Source organism: Poromitra crassiceps, assembly GCF_964638095.1.
Source record: "Poromitra crassiceps genome assembly, chromosome: 22".
NCBI classification, from domain to species: domain Eukaryota; kingdom Metazoa; phylum Chordata; class Actinopteri; order Beryciformes; family Melamphaidae; genus Poromitra; species Poromitra crassiceps.
In genome coordinates this window covers 6,832,355-6,858,570 of record NC_139647.1, presented here as the reverse complement: position 1 = coordinate 6,858,570, position 26,216 = coordinate 6,832,355, and the positions used below count along the sequence as shown (strand labels likewise).

The 26,216-nt window shown below is 43.0% G+C and overlaps 1 protein-coding gene across 1 annotated transcript in view; it reads left to right on the top strand.

The window, feature by feature from the left end:
- Positions 1-26,216, top strand: part of LOC310796129 (uncharacterized protein) — a gene marked incomplete at both ends in the record, with an annotated part of 167,935 nt that overhangs the window by 11,733 nt on the left and 129,986 nt on the right. Inside the window, 7 exons of the mRNA XM_083658276.1 lie at positions 165-239; positions 1,412-1,511; positions 13,868-13,991; positions 14,097-14,372; positions 14,924-15,001; positions 15,520-15,723; positions 19,366-19,428. Coding sequence (XP_083514402.1) covers positions 165-239; positions 1,412-1,511; positions 13,868-13,991; positions 14,097-14,372; positions 14,924-15,001; positions 15,520-15,723; positions 19,366-19,428 — 920 coding nt within the window. The remainder of the gene's footprint in view (positions 1-164; positions 240-1,411; positions 1,512-13,867; positions 13,992-14,096; positions 14,373-14,923; positions 15,002-15,519; positions 15,724-19,365; positions 19,429-26,216) is intronic.

Sequence of the window (26,216 nt, the reverse complement as noted above, 5' to 3'; positions counted from 1 at the left end):
CTCTACTCTTGAGTCCCAGGCTCACGGACGACTGAGCTTATCACCTTGTTCCTAAGGGAGATGCCAGCCACCCTCCTGAGAAAACCCATTCCAGCCTCTTGTATCCGTGATCTTGTGATATGAAAAAAAAAAGAGAATGACATGATCCTATTTCTTTCCTCTAGATAACTCATGTCCCCCACTGACAGTAGAGGATCGTCGTTTTTCAGATAGTTTAGACCGTCCCCTAGAAATCACAGGTATGTACAGATAATAATGATAAAAATGTTTACCTGCATGAATCTACTCACACCTGCTGATCTATCATAGTGCCTACCTGTATGAATCTACTCACACCTGCTGCTCTATCATAGTGCTTACCTGTATGAATCTACTCACACCTGCTGATCTATCATAGTGCTTACCTGTATGAATCTACTCACACCTGCTGATCTATCATAGTGCTTACCTGTATGAATCTAGTCACACCTGCAGATCTATCATAGTGCTTACCTGTATGAATCTAGTCACACCTGCTGATCTATCATAGTGCCTACCTGTATGAATCTACTCACACCTGCTGATCTATCATAGTGCCTACCTGTATGAATCTACTCACACCTGCTGATCTATCATAGTGTTTACCTGTATGGATCTACTCACACCTGCTGATCTATCATAGTGTTTACCTGTATGAATCTACTCACACCTGCTGATCTATCATAGTGCTTACCTGTATGAATCTACTCACACCTGCTGATCTATCATAGTGCTTACCTGTATGAATCTAGTCACACCTGCTGATCTATCATAGTGTTTACCTGTATGAATCTAGTCACACCTGCTGATCTATCATAATGTTTACCTGTATGAATCTACTCACACCTGCTGATCTATCATAGTGCTTACCTGTATGAATCTAGTCACACCTGGTGATCTATCATAGTGCTTACCTGTATGAATCTAGTCACACCTGCTGATCTATCATAGTGCTTACCTGTATGAATCTAGTCACACCTGCTGATCTATCATAGTGCTTACCTGTATGAATCTAGTCACACCTGCTGATCTATCATAGTGTTTACCTGTATGAATCTAGTCACACCTGCTGATCTATCATAGTGTTTACCTGTATGAATCTAGTCACACCTGCTGATCTATCATAGTGTTTACCTGTATGAATCTAGTCACACCTGCTGATCTATCATAGTGTTTACCTGTATGAATCTAGTCACACCTACTGATCTATCATAGTGTTTACCTGTATGAATCTAGTCACACCTGCTGATCTATCATAGTGTTTACCTGTATGAATCTAGTCACACCTGCTGATCTATCATAGTGTTTACCTGTATGAATCTAGTCACACCTGCTGATCTATCATAGTGTTTACCTGTATGAATCTAGTCACACCTGCTGATCTCGTTCACAGGATTTGATCTGACAGAAAAGTTTCTTCTCCGAAAGGGAACAGTCACAGAAGACAGGCCATCATTTCGTTTGGGAAGCAGCCCGCTCATTAAGCCAACGGAGTGAGTACCGCACTTGTGTGTGTGTGTGTGTGTGGGGGGGGGGGGTGCGCGCGTGTGCGTGTTCGTTTGGGATGCAGCCCGCTAGCTAACGGAGTGAGTAGTGCACTCGTGTGTGTGTGTGGTTCATGGTGGTTGAAATGTTGTGGTCTGGTCCTCAGAAAGAAGACCTCTAGGCCTGACAGCTTCCAGTAAATAATTTCTCTGTCTGCAGTTTCAGAATTCCTACTCTTGTGTCTCCTCCCCACAACACAATGCAAACATCCTGGAATACATGTTTCTTTTGTGTTGTGAATGCTATAAACAATCATAAAGCCAAGTGCTCATTTAGATGAACAGATAGGCTAGTGAACAGATAGGCTAGTGAACAGGTAGGCTAGTGAACAGGTAGGCTAGTGAACAGGTAGGCTAGTTTTACTGTTATTTTGCCCCCTCATATGTGTTGAGGTTCTGAGAGTTGAGTCCTTAATTGCAATTCAAACATTGCGCTCTAGCACAAAATCAAACGCTGCAGAAGCCATCTGATATAGGGGGTGTTCTGCACACCATGATATTCTCAGGATCACATGATATTCTCAGGATTTAGATCTGCTTGCCTGCAGATCAGCTGCTGTTCTGAGGAAGAAGCAGTGAAGCCATGAGTTGGTTTTATGAGAGCTTCACTCTAGCTAACCCGTATAGACCTTCCTCACAGCACTAGTTTCATTCGCTTTGGCTAATAAGGGCAAAGTGTGGGGTGAGCTGTTAAGACAGAGAATCATTTAAACAGAATTAATATATATTACATTGATTCTGCAAATCTCCTCCGGGGTAAAAAGGGCGGACATTAAGGTGTAACTGAGCAAGTATAATGAGGCAGGAATATTAAAACTACTACATAAATGAGACGCCAAGGTGCAATTTACTGAAGGCCTTTATTCCCTGGTCAACCGATGGCTCTGCTAAATGGTCTTCACCTTGATGTGCAATATGGTAGAGAATGGAATTTGATATGATTTTTTATGAAAGCCTATTAAAGTTTTAACTCTGGGCGTACAGTCTTAGTTGCATCAAGGATGACCTGCAGCGTAAACCTCCAATATCAAATGTAAAGCGTTGAGATGTTCATTGTTTTGTCCTTAGATCATAAAAGTGAAAGAGAACACTCTGTCCTTCTTCTGGGAAGGAGAGGATATTTTTAGTATTTTTTACAAGACATGCCGCTGTAAACAGTCGCCGCCACTCTCTCTGGTTAGCGGAGGGATCTTTGAGCCAGGTGATTTGTGATCCAATTCCCTATTCAGTCCATCAGCCAGACCCAAATACATCTGCTCCACTCCAGCTAGCCCTTAGCTCCAGTCTGGCCCACGGTGCGAGTAGCTGTTGCTTCTCAATGACACTGCTGACGGTCAGGCGATTGCAGTGCAGACAGCGTGATCCTTCTCATATCCAATTATCTGAGTACTTTGACGGGTGGTATTGCATGTCAGCTGGGGGGAGGAGAGCCAGGGCGAGGGCAGGCGGGCCAGTGAGGGGCCCTGTGCCCCTGCACAGCCCCTGAAACATCTCTCACTTTACTCTCAGGACATGCACAGATCCATGCTCACCTCTATATATCTTTACTGTCAGGACATGCACAGATCCATGCTCACCTCTCTAGATCTTTACTGTCAGGACATGCACAGATCCATGCTCACCTCTCTAGATCTTTACTGTCAGGACATGCACAGCCCCTGAAACATCTCTCACTTTACTCTCAGGGCATGCACAGATCCATGCTCACCTCTCGAGATCTTTACTGTCAGGACATGCACAGATCCATGCTCACCTCTCTAGATCTTTACTGTCAGGACATGCACAGCCCCTGAAACATCTCTCACTTTACTCTCAGGGCATGCACAGATCCATGCTCACCTCTCTAGATCTTTACTGTCAGGACATGCACAGATCCATGCTCACCTCTCGAGATCTTTACTGTCAGGACATGCACAGATCCATGCTCACCTCTCTAGATCTTTACTGTCAGGACATGCACAGATCCATGCTCACCTCTATAGATCTTTACTGTCAGGACATGCACAGATCCTTGCTCACCTCTCTAGATCTTTACTGTCAGGACATGCACAGATCCATGCTCACCTCTCTAGATCTTTACTGTCAGGACATGCACAGATCCATGCTCACCTCTCGAGATCTTTACTGTCAGGACATGCACAGATCCATGCTCACCTCTCTAGATCTTTACTGTCAGGACATGCACATATCCATGCTCACCTCTCTAGATCTTTACTGTCAGGACATGCACAGATCCATGCTCACCTCTCTAGATCTTTACTGTCAGGACATGCACAGATCCATGCTCACCTCTCTAGATCTTTACTGTCAGGACATGCACAGATCCATGCTCACCTCTCTAGGTCTTTACTGTCAGGACATGCACAGATCCATGCTCACCTCTATAGATCTTTACTGTCAGGACATGCACAGATCCATGCTCACCTCTCTAGATCTTTACTGTCAGGACATGCACAGATCCATGCTTACCTCTCTAGATCTGGCTCATATCCAGCCAGCTCCTTGGCACCACACATTTATTGTTTTATTTATTTATTTTATATAATAATTGTTGTTTTATTTGCACAGAGGAAAAAACAAAAACAAACAGACAATACAACAACAACAAGTAACTTAACACAAAATTGTGCAGGTGAGGGAAAGAAACCCGGAGGGGCTTATAGTATCTCACCTTATTGACAAGAGAATGTAAATAAATAAAACACTATGATAAAAGAAAAACAGACAATCAAACAATCAGTTAAAACTAAAAAAAAAATAATAATAATAATATAAAAGAAGGAGAAAAGAAAGGAAAAAAATAAATAAACAAACAAACAGGTGAACCAACGGGTGAACCAACGAAATCAATCAACAAAAATATCACCAGAGTGATTTTATGTTTGATCTGTTTAAAATAAAAAATTAATTCATAAAGATCAAGTCAATTCCCATCTCTACTCCACAAAGATCAAGTCTATTCCCATCCCTACTCCTCACAAATATAGCTACAGTATGTTTTGCCTTTGTATTAATTAGGGTCTGATATATTTACCCGTATTTGAATTGCATTTATATGTGGAACCATGAATAAATCTTCACTATCCGCGTGTGTCAAACTTTCTCCCATAGTTAATGAATGTAAATCCTGCAGGCTCTGTTTGCAGTGCTACTCAACAACTGAGTGTCCATACTGTCTCTTCTCACACAGCTCATCAGCAGCCACACACACACACACACACACACACACACACACACACACCACAGCTCATCAGCAGCCACACACACACACACACACACACACACACACACACACACACACACACAGTTCATCAGCAGCCACACGCGCCCAGTGTCTTCTGCTTTGCTGCAAGCTACAATCCTGTTCATTCATATCGAGTGATGAGTGATGACACATTGCAGAGTCACAGTAACTTTACATGAGGTACCAACAATGGCCAAGTCCAAAGCTCTCATCCAGGACATCATGCTTATGATGTCAACATTAACACACAATCTTTACCATTGTTAAAATTATAATGTGTCGTCAATTTATTTATTTTCAATCCTTTTCCCGCAGTGTTGCTCATTGATTTTGTCACTGATATGGTAATTGTTAACAAGTAATGCTGCTTGAGTGACTATGAGTGGTACCTTTTGACTTTTATATTATTAATCCCACAAAATATAATTAAGTCACTGCAAAATTGCTGTGGGAATGTCGTCACTTTATTTACAGTCCTCTTGCTAGTATTGTATTACCCATGAAAAATACACATATTAACCTGGTAATGTTGAATTAACAGGAGTACTGCACACTTACTGAACGCATTGCACCTTGTTAGTATCAGTAAGTACCTGGTATTAACTTGTCACTTACCTGATACAGGTTTCCACATTATACACCATTATAATTACCTGGGATTTATTGTTAATTATCAGTAATATCTTCTTCTTACGACATAATTATCTTTTTCATACCAGGTGTTTAAAATGCTGTAAAATAAAGTGCTACATATTTATTAACGGTCAAATCCAAATGTCCAGGGACTGTAACTGTTGTGTGAACAGCTCACTGGCACACACACGTCATAATATCATACAAATAATTCCACATTTGTCGGAGATAATAAATGAATCCAAAAAAAATTCATTTAGTCGATTGAATTTTAGAAAATGGGTGTGTTGTGGCGAACTATCACCTTCACCTGTCTGCATAAAGGGCAGTTTATAGACCAAATCACCGTGACGTCACCATGTAAACAACATTTACTTCCGGGTACCACTTCGGGAAGGCGCCAGGTTTAAATTTGCGTGTTGTCAAATAAATGCTGTTTAACTCTGGTTGTTTTCGGCCGACTACTTTCAATTTAAATGTTTAAACGGTTGGTAAACATGCTTGTCCGACGTATCTAGCCTTTCTTCTGTGTTTGTTTTATGTAGTGTTAGCTAGCTAATAACGTTTATTTACAACTGTCAAACTCGCTGTTTTTTTGCAGACTCGTTAACGTTACGTTACAGACAGAGGCTACTGACGCCGCTCGGATACAGCTCGGAACCCGGATGTTGTAGCTGTAGTAAGCCTGTGCCGCCGAATCCAGAGTTCTCTTTGCTCATGTTTGCCCTTTGCAGAGGGAATTCTGAATAATCCAAATCTTGACCCGCTCTTTATGGTCACTGGACACCCAACAACACAACACGAACGAACCATTTTGGTCTTCTTTGTCTGTTTTTGTCTTCAACACGTCAGTTTGTGCCGTAACCAGCCGTAACCAGGGGTAACCGGAAGTAAACATCCCCGCTGATTTGGTCTATAGTACAGCGCTTTATGGTGGTAGCGAGCGACCAGGATCATATTCCATCGTCGGTGGCAACGATAAATGTTTATACTTCCAGCGACGGGCGATATGGCATCTTTGTGGTGATAGTTGCGCCCATCTTCATTTGGATTGAACTTTGACCCCATCGTGGGCTCAAGACAGTACTGCTACCTCTCTTGTTTCTCTACCTCCACGTCTTGAGAGGAAATGAGAATGAGGCGAATGAAATGAAACTGTGCCTCTGCGATGCGTTCTCCTATCGCCTAGTATTTCTACTTTTTATGAGCCACAGCATCGGCCGATCAGAAATGGCTGTACTCTAAACTGCCCTTAAAGAATATGTGACACGGTCCGATGAATGGGGTAACGGTAGGCAACCAGGGAAATCGCACAAATCAAGATAAAAGTTTTTTTTTTCTTTCTTGGAAAAAAAAAAAAAATCTTTGTCACTTCCTTTTTTGATATTACGCAAATTCAGATGTTGAAGAACACTCAAACAAACAACAGTTTTAGGATCACTACACTACACACTACATACTTATCATTTGTTAGCAAACTAAGCTTGTTCAGGTCAAACTAAGCTTGTTCACCAACTTTCAGGGCCATTTTCTCTGAATGTTGCTTTTAGGAGGACGAGCATATCTTCAACTATTTTCAGATTCCAATGTATGGCACATCATTTGAAAGCTTGCCATCTGCACTTTCATCATCTGTAAAAAAAACAACAACAACAACAACCTTGGCCTAGTTCTTACCTGAAACACCAGGCCCTGTCAACAAATATGCAGAAAAGGCGTATGCCCAAACAGCGTTGCTAGCATTCAGAGCTACATTTATCTCCACTGGCATCATGACAACAGAGTAGCCTTACTCACACATCGCAGCACACACACACGCGAGCGTAACTTGGCCGGCTCAGTGGACTGAAGTCTCCCCTGGTAGAAAGAGAAAGAGTATCCTTTGCCCAAATCACGGGCGTGCGTTTGATTTGGCTCGATTAGTCGCATAGTCATCTGTCATACTGGCACCCGCAGGACTCGCACTTTTAAACAGGAAGGAGGATTGGCTCTGGGAGGAAGCTGTAGTCCTTTGCTAGCATGAATGATGCGTGTAATGGATAAACATGACACAGCTCCTGGCAATATGCCCACTGTGATGTGTGCTGGGACGCAGTGTCAGTGATCACATTGTGAGCCAAATCTACAGAGCAGCCTAATGGAGCTTGTTGAAGCTGTTTCACGGTGATCTACTGTACAACCTTCTGATTTCATGGACATTTGTGCTTTAGAGACACTTTTCATAGAATTGTGTGAGGCCATGTTTTACAGCAGTGTTTCTCAAAGTGTGGGGCGGGCCCCCCCGTGGGGCGCAATGGCAAAACAGGGGGGGGGGGGGCGCAGGGAGAAATGCAGAAATGCAGCGTGGAACCAATGTTTTGATGTCTGACTTCTTTCCCCCGTGAGCAATAAATGAACCCCGCTTCTGTAGTGACTTCGCATTCATTCCATGGATGGTTCATTCCTATTGCCAAATATTTGAACGTGTATTTGTTTAGTTTTGCACAGGTTGCACTTTATTGATATTATTTTGAAAATATGTGCAGTGCAAAACAGGGTTCATTGCAGCCACTAATACAGTGCACAGACTGCACATTTTTCTTGTCAAATATTTCTTATTTTTTTGCACAGATAGAACTTTATTGATATCGTTATAACAAAGTGATTGCACATTTCATTAGATTTTTTTTATCTGATGGAGCAATCTGGTTAACTTTGTTTGTTCTAGCAAAGTGATTGCAATTGCAATTTCTGTTTACAGATGTAGCAGTCACACGATTTTGTATCAAGTTGAAATGGAAGTTGTTTTTTATCAGGACAACATTACTGAAAGAAAATAGAAAGGAATGGTTACGATCTTGATGTTATTTCAATAAAAGTTTAACTTGGACCCTTTTGTTACAATTTTGTTGGGGAGGTGGGGCATGAACATTTTTCCTCCTCCAAAGTGGGGCATGACAGAAAAGGTTTGAGCCTCTTGGGGCTTATTGCTTAATTTGAAACCTCGCTTATTTCCTGTCAGCTGTTGTACTGGCAAACACTGCAACAGGAAGTAAGCTAGGGGCAATTTAAAGGAACACTCTGCCCATTTTCAACCAGCTTTGTATCATTAGAACATCAGTAGTATATCAGAAAACTGTAAACTGTTTTGAAGTCTGTCATTTAATTTGACAGTTATTGAGTGTTAAAGTGTGGACCAGTGACATCACTGGTCCACACTAACTCAAATTAATAACTCATTAACTCAAATCAACTCTCAATAACTGTCAAACTATTCATCATTCATCTAGTTTGACAGTTATTGAGAGTTGATTTGAGTTAATGAGTTATTAATTTGAGTTAGTGTGGACCAGTGATGTCACTGGTCCACACTTTAACACTCAATAACTGTCAAATTAAATGACAGACTTCAAAAAAGTTTACAGTTTTCTGATATACTACTGATGTTCTAATGATACAAAGCTGGTTGAAAATGGGCAGAGTGTTCCTTTAAGAATGTTTATGTTGTCAAGTTGAAAGCGTCTATAAAAGCCTGCTGGGATGTGTTGCAAAGCGAGGAGACTAAAGGTGCTTCCAGACCGGTAGTGTTGCTGAGACATTCTGTCAAAGCGTCGTCACAGATTATATAAGGGGGACTTTGGGCCAAGCGTTCAGACACATTCCGACAGTGCTGATACGTCCCAGAGAGGACGCTTTGTCGTGCTTCATGAAAAATGGAATTCATTGCGTCCCTAAGGCCCAATCCCACTTCTCCACCTTGGCCCTACCACTTAGCCCGTAACCCTCCGTGTTGCGTGTTCCCGTGGAGGGGGAGGGTGTCCCCATTCTCTTTGGCATCAGACCTATTCACCTTATGTTCAGACCTTACAGTGGGCCAAATTCTTCCGGGGTCCTTTTAACACTTCCGGCGGTCACGGCGCAAAATAAGAGAGTTGTTTTTGGAGCGGACAGTGAAGGGGGTAAAATAAAGAACGTAGCCTACTACTTTGAGCCGGTACACAGCAAGCAAGCGAGTATCCACTGTTAGCCAGGTCAGATAACGTTATCGTCGACAATGACGAGCACTTTCTTGTAAAACATACCTGGACTCCAACAAAGAAAGCTTCAGATAGTTTTCTCTCTTCTGAGTTGCGCTCGAGCCACTAACGTCAATAAGACCCGCAGACGTTAACGTAATTCCCTGGAATGCGAGACTTAACGAGCCAGTTACATGGCGTTGCATTCTTAGACATTGCCGTTTGCTTTTATTTGGTATGTTACATACAATTGGCTAAATTATAGGTTAATTCAGAGTTAGATGATATTGGAGCAGCCAGCCATTTTATTTTATTTTATTTTTAGCCGGAAGTTTTGATACGGCCACACAACCGGGTCAAATGGGCGTGGCTACATAAGGTGAATAGAGACACTGCATGAAATAGGCCACGCCCATCACGGGGGAAAAAGCTCCATTCATTTCCACACACCAGCATCATTTTCCTTGAATTAAACATAGCTAAAAGCTGTTGTGTGGTGGGGCTGCGCAGACAACGAATGTAAAAAATTGGCAGTTCAAGTTTTTTGTAGGGGAGGAAGCCATTGAGAATTGGTGAGAAGAAAAATGCTGATGTTTGTGGTTTCTGAATGATGACGCGCTCCCCTGTGTCTCTATAGGGTGAAGGGGGAGGGGCTTCCTGGCCCTCCAAATAGAGATGTTCCAGGGGCACATCGCCATTAAATCAACCAAAAATGAACCAAAAGTTACAAACAAACATTTGTATCTCCCTTGAATGTCGATACAAAGGACTGTGGACGCTCTGTCTGGATGTGTGCAATTTGTTTGTGGCAACACTTCAGGAAAGAAAATGTATTGCAATTTGTGCCGCGGGTCCCCACACTTACTCAGCCGAGGGTCCCCACACTTACTCAGCTGAGGGTCCCCACACTTACTCAGCCGAGTCCCCACACTTACTCAGCCGAGTCCCCACACTTACTCAGCCGAGTCCCCACACTTACTCAGCCGAGTCCCCACACTTACTCAGCCGAGGGTCCCCACACTTACTCAGCCGAGGGTCCCCACACTTACTCAGCCGAGGGTCCCCACACTTACTCAGCCGAGGGTCCCCACACTTACTCAGCCGAGGGTCCCCACACTTACTCAGCCGAGGGTCCCCACACTTACTCAGCCGAGGGTCCCCACACTTACTCAGCCGAGGGTCCCCACACTTACTCAGCCGAGCGTCCCCACACTTACTCAGCCGAGGGTCCTCACACTTACTCAGCCGAGTCCCCACACTTACTCAGCCGAGCGTCCCCACACTTACTCAGCCGAGGGTCCCCACACTTACTCAGCCGAGGGTCCCCACACTTACTCAGCCGAGGGTCCCCACACTTACTCAGCCGAGGGTCCCCACACTTACTCAGCCGAGGGTCCCCACACTTACTCAGCCGAGGGTCCCCACACTTACTCAGCCGAGGGTCCCCACACTTACTCAGCCGAGTCCCCACACTTACTCAACCGAGGCAGGTTATTATTTGCAGGCAGTGCAGTGGGTTTTGAAATGCATAAGCTGTACACTTGCACATGCTTCCTCCGATACATGTGCAGTCGCCAGCCATTTCTTTTCACCTGACAGCGAGGGGTGTCACCGGCAGGACGTAGCACGTGGGAGGATCACGCTATTCCCCCCAACCCCCTGAACAGCCACCCTGAGCGACCTTAATAATAATTATCATAAATATCACAGTCTAATGAATCTAAATGATATAAATATCACAGTCTAATGAATCTAAATGATATAAATATCACAGTCTAATGAATCTAAATGATATAAATATCACAGTCTAATGAATCTAAATGATAATGTTGGCACGCTGAGCAGGAAAATTAGCCCGGCCCCACTCATCCAAACAACCGCTCGTTCATTAGCACTTATTAAAGCATGCTGAGGAGTGTCTCTCTACCCTCTCTCTCTCTCTCTCTCTCTCTCTCTCTCTCTCTCTCTCTCTCTCTCTCTCTCTCTCTCTCTACCTCTCTCTCTACCTCTCTCTCTCTCTTTCTCTCTCTCTCTACCTCTCTCTGTATCTCTGTATCTCTGTCTACCTCTTTCTCACTCTCTCTACCTCTCTCTCTCTGTTTACCTCGCTCTCTCTCTCTCTCTACCTCTCTCTCTCTTGGTCTACCTCTTTCTCTCTCTCTCTCTCTCTCTCTCTCTCTGTGTTTACCTCTCTCTCTCTCTCTCTACCTCTGTATCTCTGTCTACCTCTTTCTCACTCTCTCTACCTCTCTCTCTCTGTTTACCTCTCTCTCTCTCTAACTCTCTCTCTCTTGGTCTACCTCTTTCTCTCTCTCTCTGTGTTTACCTCTCTCTCTCTCTACCTCTGTATCTCTGTCTACCTCTTTCTCACTCTCTCTACCTCTCTCTCTCTCTCTCTCTCTCTCTCTCTGTCTACCTCTCTCTCTCTCTATGGCAAACAGAATCAGAAAAGCAGCGATCAAAGCTAAAGTAGGCTGTCAGGAGCCTGGCTGAGCCACAGATGGCGGGGGCAGCACAGGGGTCGTGAACTTTAACCCCTTGGGCCCCGGGAGATCAGGTGTGCAGGCAGCGCAGACAGTTTGTGTTTTGAAACAGGAGCAGACTCAGGCGGGCAGCGTGTGAACCCGCCGTGTGAACTCCAGCACCCCACAGATCACTGCGACGCACAGGGGTTCTGCAGAGCGTCTCCATCGTATTCCATCCACTCAAATGTATTTCTGTGCAACAGCTTTCGCTGTGCTGCATCAACCCTTTGGAGATCTCTCCCCTTTTCATAGTTTACCTGCATAATTTGCTGGCTCTCATTATGTTTTGTGCTATACACTCCTTACAAGCAGTTCTATGCATGGCCAGCAGGGAATTATGCGGTGAAATTATTCCATCAATCCTGGTTTTTCTAAAGAGTCTCGCTTCTCCTCTTCACGTGCAGCTGAAATAGTCTTTTAGCCCTTGGGCAACGGGAAAAGCTTCCCGGTCCTCAGCCTCTCACGGAAGCGTTTGATTTTTTTGCGGGCGCTGTAACTCGGTGTATTTATCATTTGAGTCGTGTAGCGCGTTTCCCCACCAGGGCGCACAGAGTAGGAGGAGGAGGTCTCAAGCTCCAAGAGAATAGGACATGATCTATCGGGGAGGAAACTCATTCCCCACCTGTCTGGAGGAACTCTCTCGCTCCCCCCAGGCTGTGCTCTGCCTCCGCAATGACCTTATCATTGCATTATTATTATTTTTGCCGATGGTGATTTATTATGTTTATGCTGCTTTGACTTTTGACTGTTAATGTTTTAATGCAGTCTCATCTGGACGTCGTGGTGTTAGAGGGAGAGCATTTGGGAAGGGTAAAATGTATAAAAACAAGCAGGTGGGTGGGGTGAGTCCCTGAATAAAATACAATAAAAATTGAGAGAGTCAGTATGATTTCAAATATGGTCATATTTCCCTACAAGCTTTACAGTATATTTTCCCTATAACTGGATTTTATCAGCTATAAACACCAACTTGCAGTTCATCTTTACAGATTAACTCCACAAACTCACACACATAAGCCTAGAGCTATACTGCACTATACTGACAGAGCTATACTGCACTATACTGACAGAGCTATACTGCACTATACTGAGTATAACATAGCTATACTGCACTATACTGAGTATAACAGAGCTATACTGCACTATACTGATTATAACAGAGCTATACTGCACTATACTGAGTATAACAGCCTAGAGCTATACTGCACTATACTGAGTATAACAGAGCTATACCGCACTATACTGAGTATAACAGAGCTATACTGCACTATACTGAGTATAACAGAGCTACGTATACTGCACTATACTGAGTTTTCAACCTGGGGGTTGAGACCCAGCGGAGGGACGAGAGATAATGTTTGGTGGTCGCGGGATAATTAATGGAACAGAATAAAAAAATATCTTTGTTATACTGTACAAATGTATTGTATATGTATCGTGTGAATAGTTTTTAAGCCCCCATACTGCAAAAAGGAAAGGGGAAAATCTTTCTTTGGTTGAACTGTTGGGCCACTTTGTTTTATGAGGTCACAAGCCAAAAGGGTTAAGAAGCACATTTTCATTATCTGAATGACACGGACGCCAGAATCAAATTAATTAAGTGAAATGGACTCTTGTTTGTCAGCTTTATTTATATGAGCATCACTCTGCAGCAGCAGGATATTGAAATACTTTATTGATTCAGTCAAGCTGATTGGCTCGTTTACTCTACAGCCACTGAATGTCTCTCTCTCTATTTCTCTGTTGAATTGTTGAGAAGTGTTACTGTACTCATGGAACTTTAGATACGCTCATATTTTCAGACTTGATATGATTCATTCATTCATTTCTATTTAACTTGTCATTGTTATGATGGGGTCAATAATTGAGTTCATTGAAATTCTGACCATGTATGTATTTTTTTTCTAGATTCATATTTCCAAATGGGCTTTCAAGTGAATACTCTCTCGTTACCATCTTCCGGCTAAGAAAAACTACAAAAAAAGACCGCTGGTTTCTTTGGCAGGTATTCGACCAATCAGGAGGCACTCAGGTGGGTCCCCTTGGAGATTTGAATTTCTTACGAGCGTTCCAGTATGGGGGAAAAAAATTATGTTGGAGATGAATTTATTTTCAATAAATTTCTGTGCACCCTTAGGTGTCTGTTGTTGTGGATGGTGCCAAGAGGGTGGTGGAGTTCTCCAGCCGGGGGCTGCTGAAAAACACCCTCCACTACACGTTTAAGAGCCGCGAGCTGCACACCCTGTTTGATCGCCAGTGGCACAAGCTGGGCGTCTCTGTCCACAGCAACATGGTGTCCGTCTACGTGGACTGTAAGCTCATCGAGAGGCGGCTGACCGATGAGAGGGACCGCGTCGGCCCCAGCGGACGCACGCTCATCACCACCCGCATGGAAGACGGACGGCCTGTGGATGTAATGTCACAGGCTCACTTTGTCTAAACACTTTTTTCTTACTCCACAGCAGCAGGGAGCAGTAGACTTCACGTCTGGCTGTGACTAACAATGTTTGTTTTGAGTCCAGCTGAATAGCTACACTGTAGCGGTAGGGCTGACAGTATTTAAATGGTTTCACCTGGACTCGTTTTAGGACGATTGTTGCCCATCTCCAGTTTCTGTCTTACAGGGACAGACATTCTGTCTTACAGGGACAGACATTCTGTCTTACAGGGACAGACATTCACTCACCTTATCAATCCCAATGGCGCCAAAAGGCATTGAAAACATGTTTTTTTTTTCTGTCTCTCCATATAAGTGTTGGGGAAGTTACTCAGGAATGTAAATAGTTACTAAGTACTTAGTACTCCTTTAAAAAGTAATCAAATTACTTTACTTATTACTTCGTATCAAAGGTAATTCGCTCGGTTACTTGTGACATTACTATATTTCTTTCGCTCCCCCCCCCCCCTCTGAAAGATTTATTTGCTGAGATGGTCCTTTAATGACACTTCTTTTCTTTTCTACAGGTTGAACTTCAACAGATTCTTCTCTACTGTGACCCCTACATGGCCGAGATGGAAAACTGCTGTGAGCTGGAACCAAAGGTAAAGTATCATCATGTTTCACTGCAGTATTGACAACCACCCATAAAGGACACTGGTAAAATGAGGAGAACATACATAATGTACCACGAGGACAATTCAGTGTTTGAGTTCAGACATTGAGACATAGAAGACATCTCGGTCCTCGTAAGTAAAGCCAAGGTTCCCCCATCAGTGTTTAATCAATGGAAGCCAGGTAATGTTACACTGATTCCAAATGGAGACATGACCTTTGACCTCTTAGAATGATGTGTCTGCATAAGCATGCTGTCATGTCACGTGTAAAGTTACTGGAAGGGAATCGTCATAACCTTGAGTGGGACTTGAGTCCACTGAGTACAGGTCCCCTAGTTGTAACTGCAATGTATGGGTTTTATTTTTTAACCTCCCTATACCACTCTGGGCCGTATATGTATTGAATTATAACTGGTTTGGATTTTTTTTTTTTTATACCATTTATCAAACATGAGTCATGACATATAGGAGGGTGTCTAAATGATGAAATCTTTTTATCGATCCAGTCTGAGGCCAAGAAGTTTAATGGCACTAGCCCTCCTCCCCTGGTGACGGGCCAGCTCCCTCCCCTGGTGACGGGCCAGCTCCCGCAGATGCTGTCTCAGCCAGCCCCACCTCCAACTGACAGAGCTCAGCCAGCCCCACCTTCAACTGACAGAGCTCAGCCAGCCCCACCTTCAACTGACACATGTCAGTGTCCAGCTGAAAAGGTATCATCAATTGCACCTAATAACGGCCCCTAAATGAGGAAGTGTCCCAGCACTGATTTATCTTGGGTTTAACTCATCCTGCTCAGGCACTAAACCAAAAATGAAGAGTGACTTTTCCCTCATTCATATCAATGTCCACAGCCTGCCAAAAAACTACGATACTTTATGTCTTTGTTTGACTAACCTTGACTTCTCCTTCAGTGTAATGGGGCTAACGGAAACTTGGTTGACTAAAGACAATGCTGATTTGTATGAATTCAACAACTATAAGCATATACATAGATGCAGAGGAGCATCTCTTTATATCTCGATCCTAACATGGTCTATAAAAGAAGACATGACGTTGAAAAGTATTAAGCCTTTTCTGCTGAGGCTGTGTTTGTTGAAAGCCACCAGGCCTGTATCTATGTATCTATAGACCTCCTAGCTCTAGCTTGTCTGTATCCAATGCTGATTTTGCAAATTTTTTCATGCAAATATTTCTAAAGAAGGGAAAAAGAGCCGTTTGCATACAATTACCAATGTCATAATGACTCCACACGAGGCTCCAGTCTCCTTAGACCACCCTATTCCCGTACTTCCCAATCCTGTAGTGTGTCCTGTAGTATCTTGTGTGGTAAATAATAATACTTATTATGAATGAGTGTTCCTTGTGTGTGTGTGTGTGTGTGTGTGTGTGTGTGTGTGTGTGTGTGTGTGTGTGTGTGGTTAGGGTTGGGGGGGGGGGGGGTATTTTATACTGATGTAATACAAGTTTACTACAATAATATGCTCCCTCTAGAATGCCACACTTAAGCCCCTGGAGGGTTTTTAGGCAATTCTCCTTCACATTCAATGCAGATTATATTGTATTTTTTGTAAAAAAAAATTATATGTGTGTAAATAAACAACAACAACAACCACAACAACAACAAACAGCCAGTTAAAGCACATGTACTGTATGCCAAAATGCCATGTCATTGGAAGCCATCCAAAGACACTATAGGCATAATCTACTCCCACCGTAAGACTCCCACAATGTTTAAGCATGGTAAGTCTGTTAGTACCCTGACATGAATTTAGATTTTTGCAACTGCAAATATTAATGTTAGAATAAAATGCAAAATGGAGCCTGGAAGAGATTCTTGTCTGCACAGTGATCAGCCGTTTATGGAGTGAGCAGATGGTGCAACCCCAAGGTCAAGTCCACCCCCACACCATGCCCATAATCTGTGTGTGTGTGTGTGTGTGTGTGTGTGTGTGTGTGTGTGTGTGTGTGTGTGTGTGTGTGTGTGTGTGTGTGTGTGTGTGTGTGTGTGTGTGTGTGTGTGCGTGCGTGCGCGTGCGTGCTTGTGCGTGTGTGTTTCTTCTGCCTTCATATTTGAAACAAAATAAACCTCCCTATACCAATCAAACCATTTTCTGGGGGGGTCGTGGTTCAAACCTTGGGGGTTGTAGGAATGGTGAAATGTATAAATGTGGCTGCAGATTAGAAAGACCTTTTGCCACCATGCAATCATTAAAAAGACTTTTACATCAGTGGGAATCAATATGAAATATTAGAGTCGGTGCAGTTCATAAAGTTCATGCATTTCAAGTCATATTTTGTCTCTGCAATAGCCACAATGCTGCTTTGTTATTCTCACTGATCTTCTGTATCTCTCGTATATAATGATATAATTATTGGCCAGGCTTTGCTGACATAAAACTCCTGATGTAATGTTTCCGATTCAGAAAACAAAGACGATATTATATTTTCAAACTATTTGTAACCAATATATATGGCTTTTGGGGTGGTGTGTGAAGGATTCTGGTCAAAATCTCCACATTTGAGACCAATCTGTTACAATTGTACAAACTGTATCATTTTCAGCAACAAAGTACCTCTATGGGTTCAAACCTGCTTTTTTGGGGTGGCCTCAAATGAATGGCCGATTTGGTGTTTGCGCGTGGTATACTTCAATGTGAATCAAATTGTATATTATCAGCTATATTTTATGCATTAAATTTAGCACGAGCCCTTCCTCGGTGCTGGGACAACGCAAGGCATTGTGGGTAATCGGCTACTGTTGCTAGTGCTATAGCGGCTAGTTAGTTACATGGCAGTAAAACGCCACTGAATGAGCAAATTGATCACTTTTAACCATTTCGAGTAACACTGTTTCCATACGGACCACCATGTTGGTTAGTTGTTTATGACGTGGTTATATTTATCACGTACTCTATCTCTGATACACTCTGATATAACGTTTTTCCTCTATGCGGAGGAAAAGTGTCATGGCGCCATTTCTGGTTTATAATTCCGGTCTGAGCACAGCCAAAGAGTATAGTGAGACAAGAGGACACATTCTTCTGCTTCTTTTCTTTGTTTTTTTTTGTTTTCATATAAAGGAGCATGACATTTTGTCACATATCTTGGGGGGTTATGTAATGGTAAAAATAAATACAGTTAGTCCCCCTTTAATATCTTCAGCTTGAAAAATCCAAAGGATGTTTTCTGCAGAATTTCAATTTGCACTTTGGTTAGAGAGCAAGTTACAGTTTGTCTACAGTCCCATGGCGAGTTTGTAGCAACGACATCGGCCTAATTAATTAGCAGTTTATTGAATGCGATCCAAGCTCTCTGGCTCCCTAGTTGCTCAGCTGTCTTCATCTCTTCTGTGGAGAATACAGAAAGTCTTGGCTTTATAATTAGTGTTAGCATCTGAAACCAAACTCAGGACATCAGAACAGTTCAGGACATCAGAACAGCTCAGGACAGAACAGCTCAGGACATCAGAACAGTTCAGGACATCAGAACATCTCAAGCCATCAGGACATCTCAGGTCATCAGAACAGTTCAGGACATCAGAACAGTTCAGGACATCAGAACATCTCAGGACATCTCAGGTCATCAGAACAGCTCAGGACATCAGAACATCTCAAGCCATCAGAACAGCTCACACAGCTTTTGTTCTTGGGAGAGAGAGCCTATAGAGTCATGCAGAATCAAAATCCAACTGCCAAGTAGAATAAATATCCAGGGCTTTGTCTTGGTGACAGTAGTGCAAAGACGTATTATTGATCTGAGTTTCACAGTACATAAAACCACACACAGCATCCGTGACAGGGCCTCACATACAGTGCAAATTGATAATAAAAAATAAATAATAATAATAATAATAATAAAAAAAAACAATGGACTGCTGACTATTCCTGTCTCTCTATAAATATACTGTCCATTCCACATTCTATATTGTATAGCTACTGTAGTGTGTTTGATTAGTGTGGAATACAGTAGTAGTGAATTGAGCCAGTGTACTATTAGGAATCGACTTTACTGCACGTTACACTGTGATATAAGGATAGTCTTTGGGATTCACTGCGGATGAAAAGTATCACAGTGAATTACACAGGGATTGTAAGCAGTGCAGGACTCTGTGTGATTTGTTTGATTGTAAGCAGTGCAGGACTCTGTGTGATTTGTTTGGATAGTCTGGTAATAAATACATTTGCAGACGTTCCAAATGGATGGTGAGCAGTTGAGAGATTGTTGGGTTGGATTCCGTTTCTGATACATTTGCCAAAGAACAAAGCATGATTGAAAGATTTAGCAGCATTTTCTTTTTCATGCTACTAAAATGTTTACTGTCCATTTGAATGATACTGTTTGATTCTTTATAGGGAGATACTGGTCTTCCAGGTTTGGGTGGACTGCCAGGACACAAGGGAGATCAAGGAGACAAGGTATTTACTTGTTATTTAGATATTTGTGTTGGTATCTACTGTAAGGGAAATATATACGGCTTTAGAGGAGGATATACATACAAGAAGATTGTAACCAGGCTTAATGTACGAGTAGTCACTGCACTCAAGACGTTAAAGGGTTACCATACTCAAAGGGATTCAAAAAGTCACAAATCAGGGGACATTCACACCAATAGAGTTTTTTTTTTCAGTCAGAACGCTATGCAAATCATATCGACCACACGGACGGTAGCCAGCTGGTTTTGTCTGTTTGATGTTGTTCACTGTCAACATGAAAGCCAGATTATTGCCAATTCTGGCAGCAGGGGAGGTGGAGGATCCCTCTGGGAGGAGAAAATGTAGGAGGAGTGGATTGGAAAAGACGAGCAGCGCGCTTTTCCTCTAATGTTCAACTTTTTTCAGCTTAAAAACGCCCACGGCGCTCCGCCAAAAAGACGAGACGCCACCAGCGTTTAAACGCCAGGTGCGTTCATTAAAAGAGGAGCACGTCTAGCGCATCCTTACATAGAGAATGGATTGCAGAAAGACGCTGGCAGCTCCAAAAACGCTTTTGGTTTGAATGTCCCCTTATGCAAAAAATATTGTAATTGCAATGTCAAATTATTATCATTTTCCCTACGCCACCAAGCACAATCTTGCAGCGGGTCTCCTTTGTCCGCCATTTCTACGTCGCCAGTCCTCTGTGTTTCAAACGTAGTTCACAGCTGCTGCAACAACGTTTTCTCTGAGGCCGACAATAGAAGACAGGTTGTTCTGCCTCTGGGCAACTGCATGGCTCTAAGTGCCAAGGAGAGGAGCCAGTGCTCTTAAGACATGAGGTCATTTGTCAGAGGAAGAGGAACCTCTCTCTCTCTCTCTTTTGACAACTGTTCACACTGTGGCATCCTGCGGAGTCTCATGTTCCCCAGGCCGCCGTGCCAACAGGATATCCCATTTGGCAGAGGAGGCAGCAGGTCCTTCACAGACCTTTACAACAACGTCATTTTCCTCACCAGGTGAATTTGAATACAAGTCCCACAAGATGTGAACATTTTGTTCAATAAGCAGAGACATAGGTGTGGTTTCGAGAATAGAACGGTTGTTCATCCATGACAGCTGAATGGACAGGACAGCGGGTGTTATGTTTGTTGGGATATTAGGAGGAAGATACAACACATAAATAAGCATTGAAATGGCCCCAAAGAAAATGTGAGTGTTCCTTTTCCTCAGATAAATCACGTGTTTGAATCCCCCTTTCAGCAGCCGGTTCTGGTAAAAAAGAAAGAAAGGGGGGGGGGGGGGGGGGTGCGCTTGACCGTGAATGGAATTCATCGGGATGAGCAGGTGGTGGTACTGTATGCCTGATAAGCCCAGATGGCTTTTGGGGTCAATGTCCCAATTATGACCATGATGTGGCCCTGGAATAAACAGTTTCAGGGCCACTGTTGGACTTTTGTTTGTTTGTTGGAAAAAAACTGTGGAAATGCTCGTAGGCACAACAGATTCATGCTCGTAGGCACAACAGCCTCATGCATGTGAGCATTCAATCATTGTACCTGCAGGACCAGACACTGGTATTGGGAATTATGCTATTTCTGTAACTGTCCACGTAATGAGTTGGTTCTTAATTTGACTTTAAAGTGGCATTGTGTTTGGTGCCATAACAGCCCTAATTTAGATTCATTCACACTGAGCCAGCTTCCCGGCTCTCCATTAATCCTGTAAACAGCACAAAGCAAGTGTAATAAGTCTGCATTATTAATTTTGCTTTCAGAAAAATATTTTTTTATGATCAGGTTAAATATGCCGTGTGGGTTTTGGGGGTTTTAGGGTTGCAGTTTCAAGTTAGAACTAGGAACATGACATATTTAGCTATGATATTAATCAATCCTGACATTTTCAAAAGATTCCTAAACGATAGCAGCAGGAACTCAGGTTGCACCTTGAATTGCATCATTGTGAATAATGAGCTTCCTGTGAAACATTTCCAAAACGACACCCTTTAAATTGTTGAATTTGTGTACAGTATGAATCAATGGATTCAATTTTTTAAAAATGCGATTTTTTTTTATTGAATTAGATGTTGATATAGATTTTTTTCCTTGTCGCTGTCTTTATAGTTATATTTGCAATGTGAAGGTGACAAACTCTTTAGTCTTTAGAAAACTTATAGATAGTCTGTACATTAATGTGAGAATGTGAGAAACCAGCTTGAAGTTTCATTCAGTAAGGGGAAGTAAATATTGCTGGGAATAAACAATACAATATGTATTTAAAACTCTGTGTGGACACAGTGCTCTGTGTGGACAGCGCTCTTATCAGATTGCCAAATATGTTGTAATTGGCCTCTAATGATTCTTAATTGACCTAGCAGGGATCAACTCGAGCTGTAATGTGTGTGTGTGTGTGTGTGTGTGTGTGTGTGTGTGTGTGTGTGTGTGTGTGTGTGTGTGTGCGCGTGCATGCGTGCGTAGAGAGAGAGAGACACACATACACACAGAGTGTGATTGTGACTTTAGTGTGGTGGTGGTGATTAATGACTTGCTTCTAATTGATACGTGTGTAGTCAGTGGGTAAGAAAGCATCATTACATTCATTTCACAAAGGGGGACATGTACAATATACAACGTCTTGGTGTCTTAATTATTTTGCTAACGGTGATATAATCCTCCACCGAGCATGAACTAAAGCTGAGCATTCTGAGGAGACATCAGCGCTCCTAAAGATATTTCGCTAATACTTCACTTGAGGTGCATAATATGACAACTGCTGTAGAATTGAATTTGTATCAAATTTGTATCAATAACATTCTTCTCCCGTATAACCAACACCTCTATTGCAATTATAGCTTATTGATTATGAAATGAGATTTTGCAACAGGAACTCATGTTAGCAGGGAGCGATTAGCTAAAGCTAAATCTGAAGTTCGTTGATGTAGTAGCTAAATCTGTGGCTAGATTCTTTTTTTTTTTATGGAATATCTTCTAACTGTATTGAGCTAACAAGGGGCAGCTTTGTGTTTATATGTGTGGTTTGTGTGGAGTTTGGGAACTCACGATCTCTATTTCAAGTTAGCCTGCTAGGTCAGCACTAACCCTGCTTCAAGCCTGCTTGAAGAAGAAAACAAGTGACGAGACTTGGGGAGAGGTCAGGTGACCACGTGACCATTTGCATTTAAGAGACTTGCTGCTACCAGTTGTTAGTATTGGCGGAGCCTGCAGTGACCCATCTAGATAGTCAGAGAAGATCTATGGTGACGTGTCCGTCACAATGATACTCCTCACTGCATGCCTCTGCAGTGCGCTGCAGTGTTGTGTTGTGTTGTGTTGTGTTGTTGTGTTGTGTTGTGGTGTGGTGTGTTGTTGTGTTGTGTTGTGTTGTGGAGTTGTGTTGTTGTGTTGTGGAGTGTTGTGTTGTGTTGTGTTGTGTTGTGGAGTTGTGTTGTTGTGTTGTTGTGTTGTGGAGTGTTGTGTTGTGTTGTGTTGTGTTGTGGAGTTGTGTTGTTGTGTTGTTGTGTTGTGGAGTGTTGTGTTGTGTTGTGTTCTGATGTGTTGTGTTGTGTTGTGTTGTGTTGTGTTGTGTTGTGTTCTGATGTGTTGTGTTGTGGTGTTGTGTTGTGTTGTGTTGTGTTCTGATGTGTTGTGTTGTGGTGTTGTGTTGTGTTGTGTTGTGTTGTGGAGTTGTGTTGTTGTGTTGTTGTGTTGTGGAGTGTTGTGTTGTGTTGTGTTCTGATGTGTTGTGTTGTGGTGTTGTGTTGTGTTGTGTTGTGTTGTGTTGTGTTCTGATGTGTTGTGTTGTGGTGTTGTGTTGTGTTGTGTTGTGTTGTGTTCTGATGTGTTGTGTTGTGGTGTTGTGTTGTGTTGTGTTGTGTTCTGATGTGTTGTGTTGTGGTGTTGTGTTGTGTTGTGTTGTGTTGTGTTGTGGAGTTGTGTTGTTGTGTTGTTGTGTTGTGGAGTGTTGTGTTGTGTTGTGTTCTGATGTGTTGTGGTGTTGTGTTGTGTTGTGTTGTGTTGTGTTCTGATGTGTTGTGTTGTGGTGTTGTGTTGTGTTGTGTTGTGTTGTGTTCTGATGTGTTGTGTTGTGGTGTTGTGTTGTGTTGTGTTGTGTTGTGTTGTGGAGTGTTGTGTTGTGTTGTGGAGTGTTGTGTTGTGTTGTGTTCTGATGTGTTGTGTTGTGGAGTTGTTGTGTTGTGTTGTGGAGTGTTGTGTTGTGTTGTGGAGTGTGCGGAACACTATGAGACGTGAAGACACGACACACTAAGTAGCATGAGAGTAATGGCAGGAAATGAGCATTGGCTGATTGACTAAATCACACAGAGTCGTTTGATGAAGTATGTTAATCAATACTTTTATAGGCACAACAGCATTAGTGCCACTCCCACAATTAGCATGGACTAGCCACCGTGTTGTGAAATACTCCCATATACCTGATTTAGCGTTTGAATTTGACCACACTCCAAACCACACAGTTACTGGGTTTGGGCTAAGGTGCACTAGCTTTGGTGACACACTTTATTGTTATTATTTTCAATATTTTATTTTGCGGTTCTTCAGAACATGAAAAACAAGAACAGACTCAGACAGGAAAAGGAAAAAAACAAAAAAGCATTCCAAAGTGATGCTACGAGTCACGTAAAATGTTTATGTGCTTACAAAAGATAAAACTCTCTCTCGTGACGGACAAGCCCGTCTTTTATTGTCACACGAACACCACAACACATGCATGCGGCCACAACACACTCATGCTGACGGTGGCCGGTGAAAAGTGTCCTCTGCATTTAACCCATCCAGGCATGTCCTTTCCTCCGGGGGGCAGGCCAGGAGCAGTGGTCGCTTTCTCGTACAGCGCCCGGGGACCAACTTCGGATGTTGTCGTCACTGGTCGGATGACGATGACGATCTGATCTTCTGCATGTTTTTAGTGGGGGGGGGGGGTTATATACGGAGGAACCCCCTGGGGGAGCACGGGGAGAATATGCAAACTCCACACAGAGAGAAAGGCCCTTACGACGAGATAACCTACCTGGGCAGTAGGCACTGAAGATATGGGGGGGGAACACAACCACAGCGCCCACAGTGTCCCAGGCGAGAATCGAACCCAGGACCTTCCAACTGTGAGGCGACAGCGCTTACCACTGCGCCACCGTACCCCCTAATAAGATATTGTGCATGGGATCCGCTACAAGTGGTCCATAAGAAATAGGCCAGGAACGGCTCCCAGATAACTCAAAAATTCTTCAATGAATTGCTCCTTGATCCATCCTGTGATCCTTTAAAGGAATGGAATTGACAGTGCAAAGGAAAGCAGTCCGTCTCAGCAGGTAACTCATGTCTTTTCTTAGCAGTCCACTTGAAAACCTGCAAGCAAACAGAGTATCTTCTTCAGTTGTACACAAATGAAACACATAGCAATCTTAATGAATGATCTTCCTGACCTGCAGCATTACTCTGAGACAGGCCCGCAGTGCCATCAAGCTACTGAAATATCCAATCAATAAACCACAGGCAAAGTGCAGATAATCCAGCTTCCCACCTGCAGACATGGCTGATTGTGCCTGTGTGGACGCCCGACCAAGCCGGAGGTAACACGGGGGCTCGAACCTGCGACCCTCGTGTTGGTATTCAGGGAATCTACCGCTGCACTACCTGGATGCCCCTTGGTGACACAATGTATTTGAACAATATAGATGTGGAGGGGGGGGGGGGGGTACTTGGTTTAACCGTGATAGGAGGGTACAGCATATTTGTTCAGATAATAAAATAGAAATAGCCACACAGGATATTTGGACAATACTGTATTCCAGTGCACCATTCTTTGACGATATGGAAATTTTGAGAAAAGTTTGATGATTAATTGGAGCAGAGTTGTCGCCCACATCTCCCAGCTAGAACAGCCTGTACTGTACTGCAAGACACTGTTTGACAATGAAATGACAATTTAGTGAAAATCTTTTTCATCTCTTGTGGGATTTTGCAGATGTTCATGTGGCAGCACTTGTGAGAAGAAATGCAGCCGAAAACACTGTTGATTTTGAGCCATCTGTACAGTATATCAAACACACGGCCTACTCTAAGACAGCCATCAATTCCCTTTGTCCTCATTCATTGCACATTCTGCTAAATTATGAAAGTGCTCCAATTCTATCAAAGCATATTTAATTCATATAGATCCCTGAACTCCCACGGGACTATCAAACGCTGCTGCACTCTTTTACGTTTACATGACATTATATAGAATCTGGGCAGCAGAGTCAAAGCAAATGTTATTAATAAGGTAAGCTCATGAGACTTTCAATTACTAACATCATTGGGTATAAGATAAAAAAAATGGTCAGAGACGGACGATAATTTCATTATTATTAACTAGTGCAATACCCGTGCCTGCCCCTTTCTCCCCATTCACTCCCCCCTTCCCCCCCGCCATGGGTACATCTACGCGTTCCCCTTCCCCCCATTCATACATCATGCTCCCCCCCACAGTGCCCGGTCCCCTCCCCTTGACATCACTGATGATGTCACAATGAAAATGTAAGCTCCCTGTGTCTGCCCTGTCCTACTCTACTCTAATCTAATCTTAGGCCCTGTTTACACGGCGCTGCTTGAGAAAGTGTGTGATGACCTACACAGAAAGCTGCTTGTGAAAGTGTGTGATGACCTACACAGAAAGCTGCTTGTGAAAGTGTGTGATGACCTACACAGAAAGCTGCTTGTGAAAGTGTGTGATGACCTACACAGAAAGCTGCTTGTGAAAGTGTGTGATGACCTACACAGAAAGCTGCTTGAGAAAGT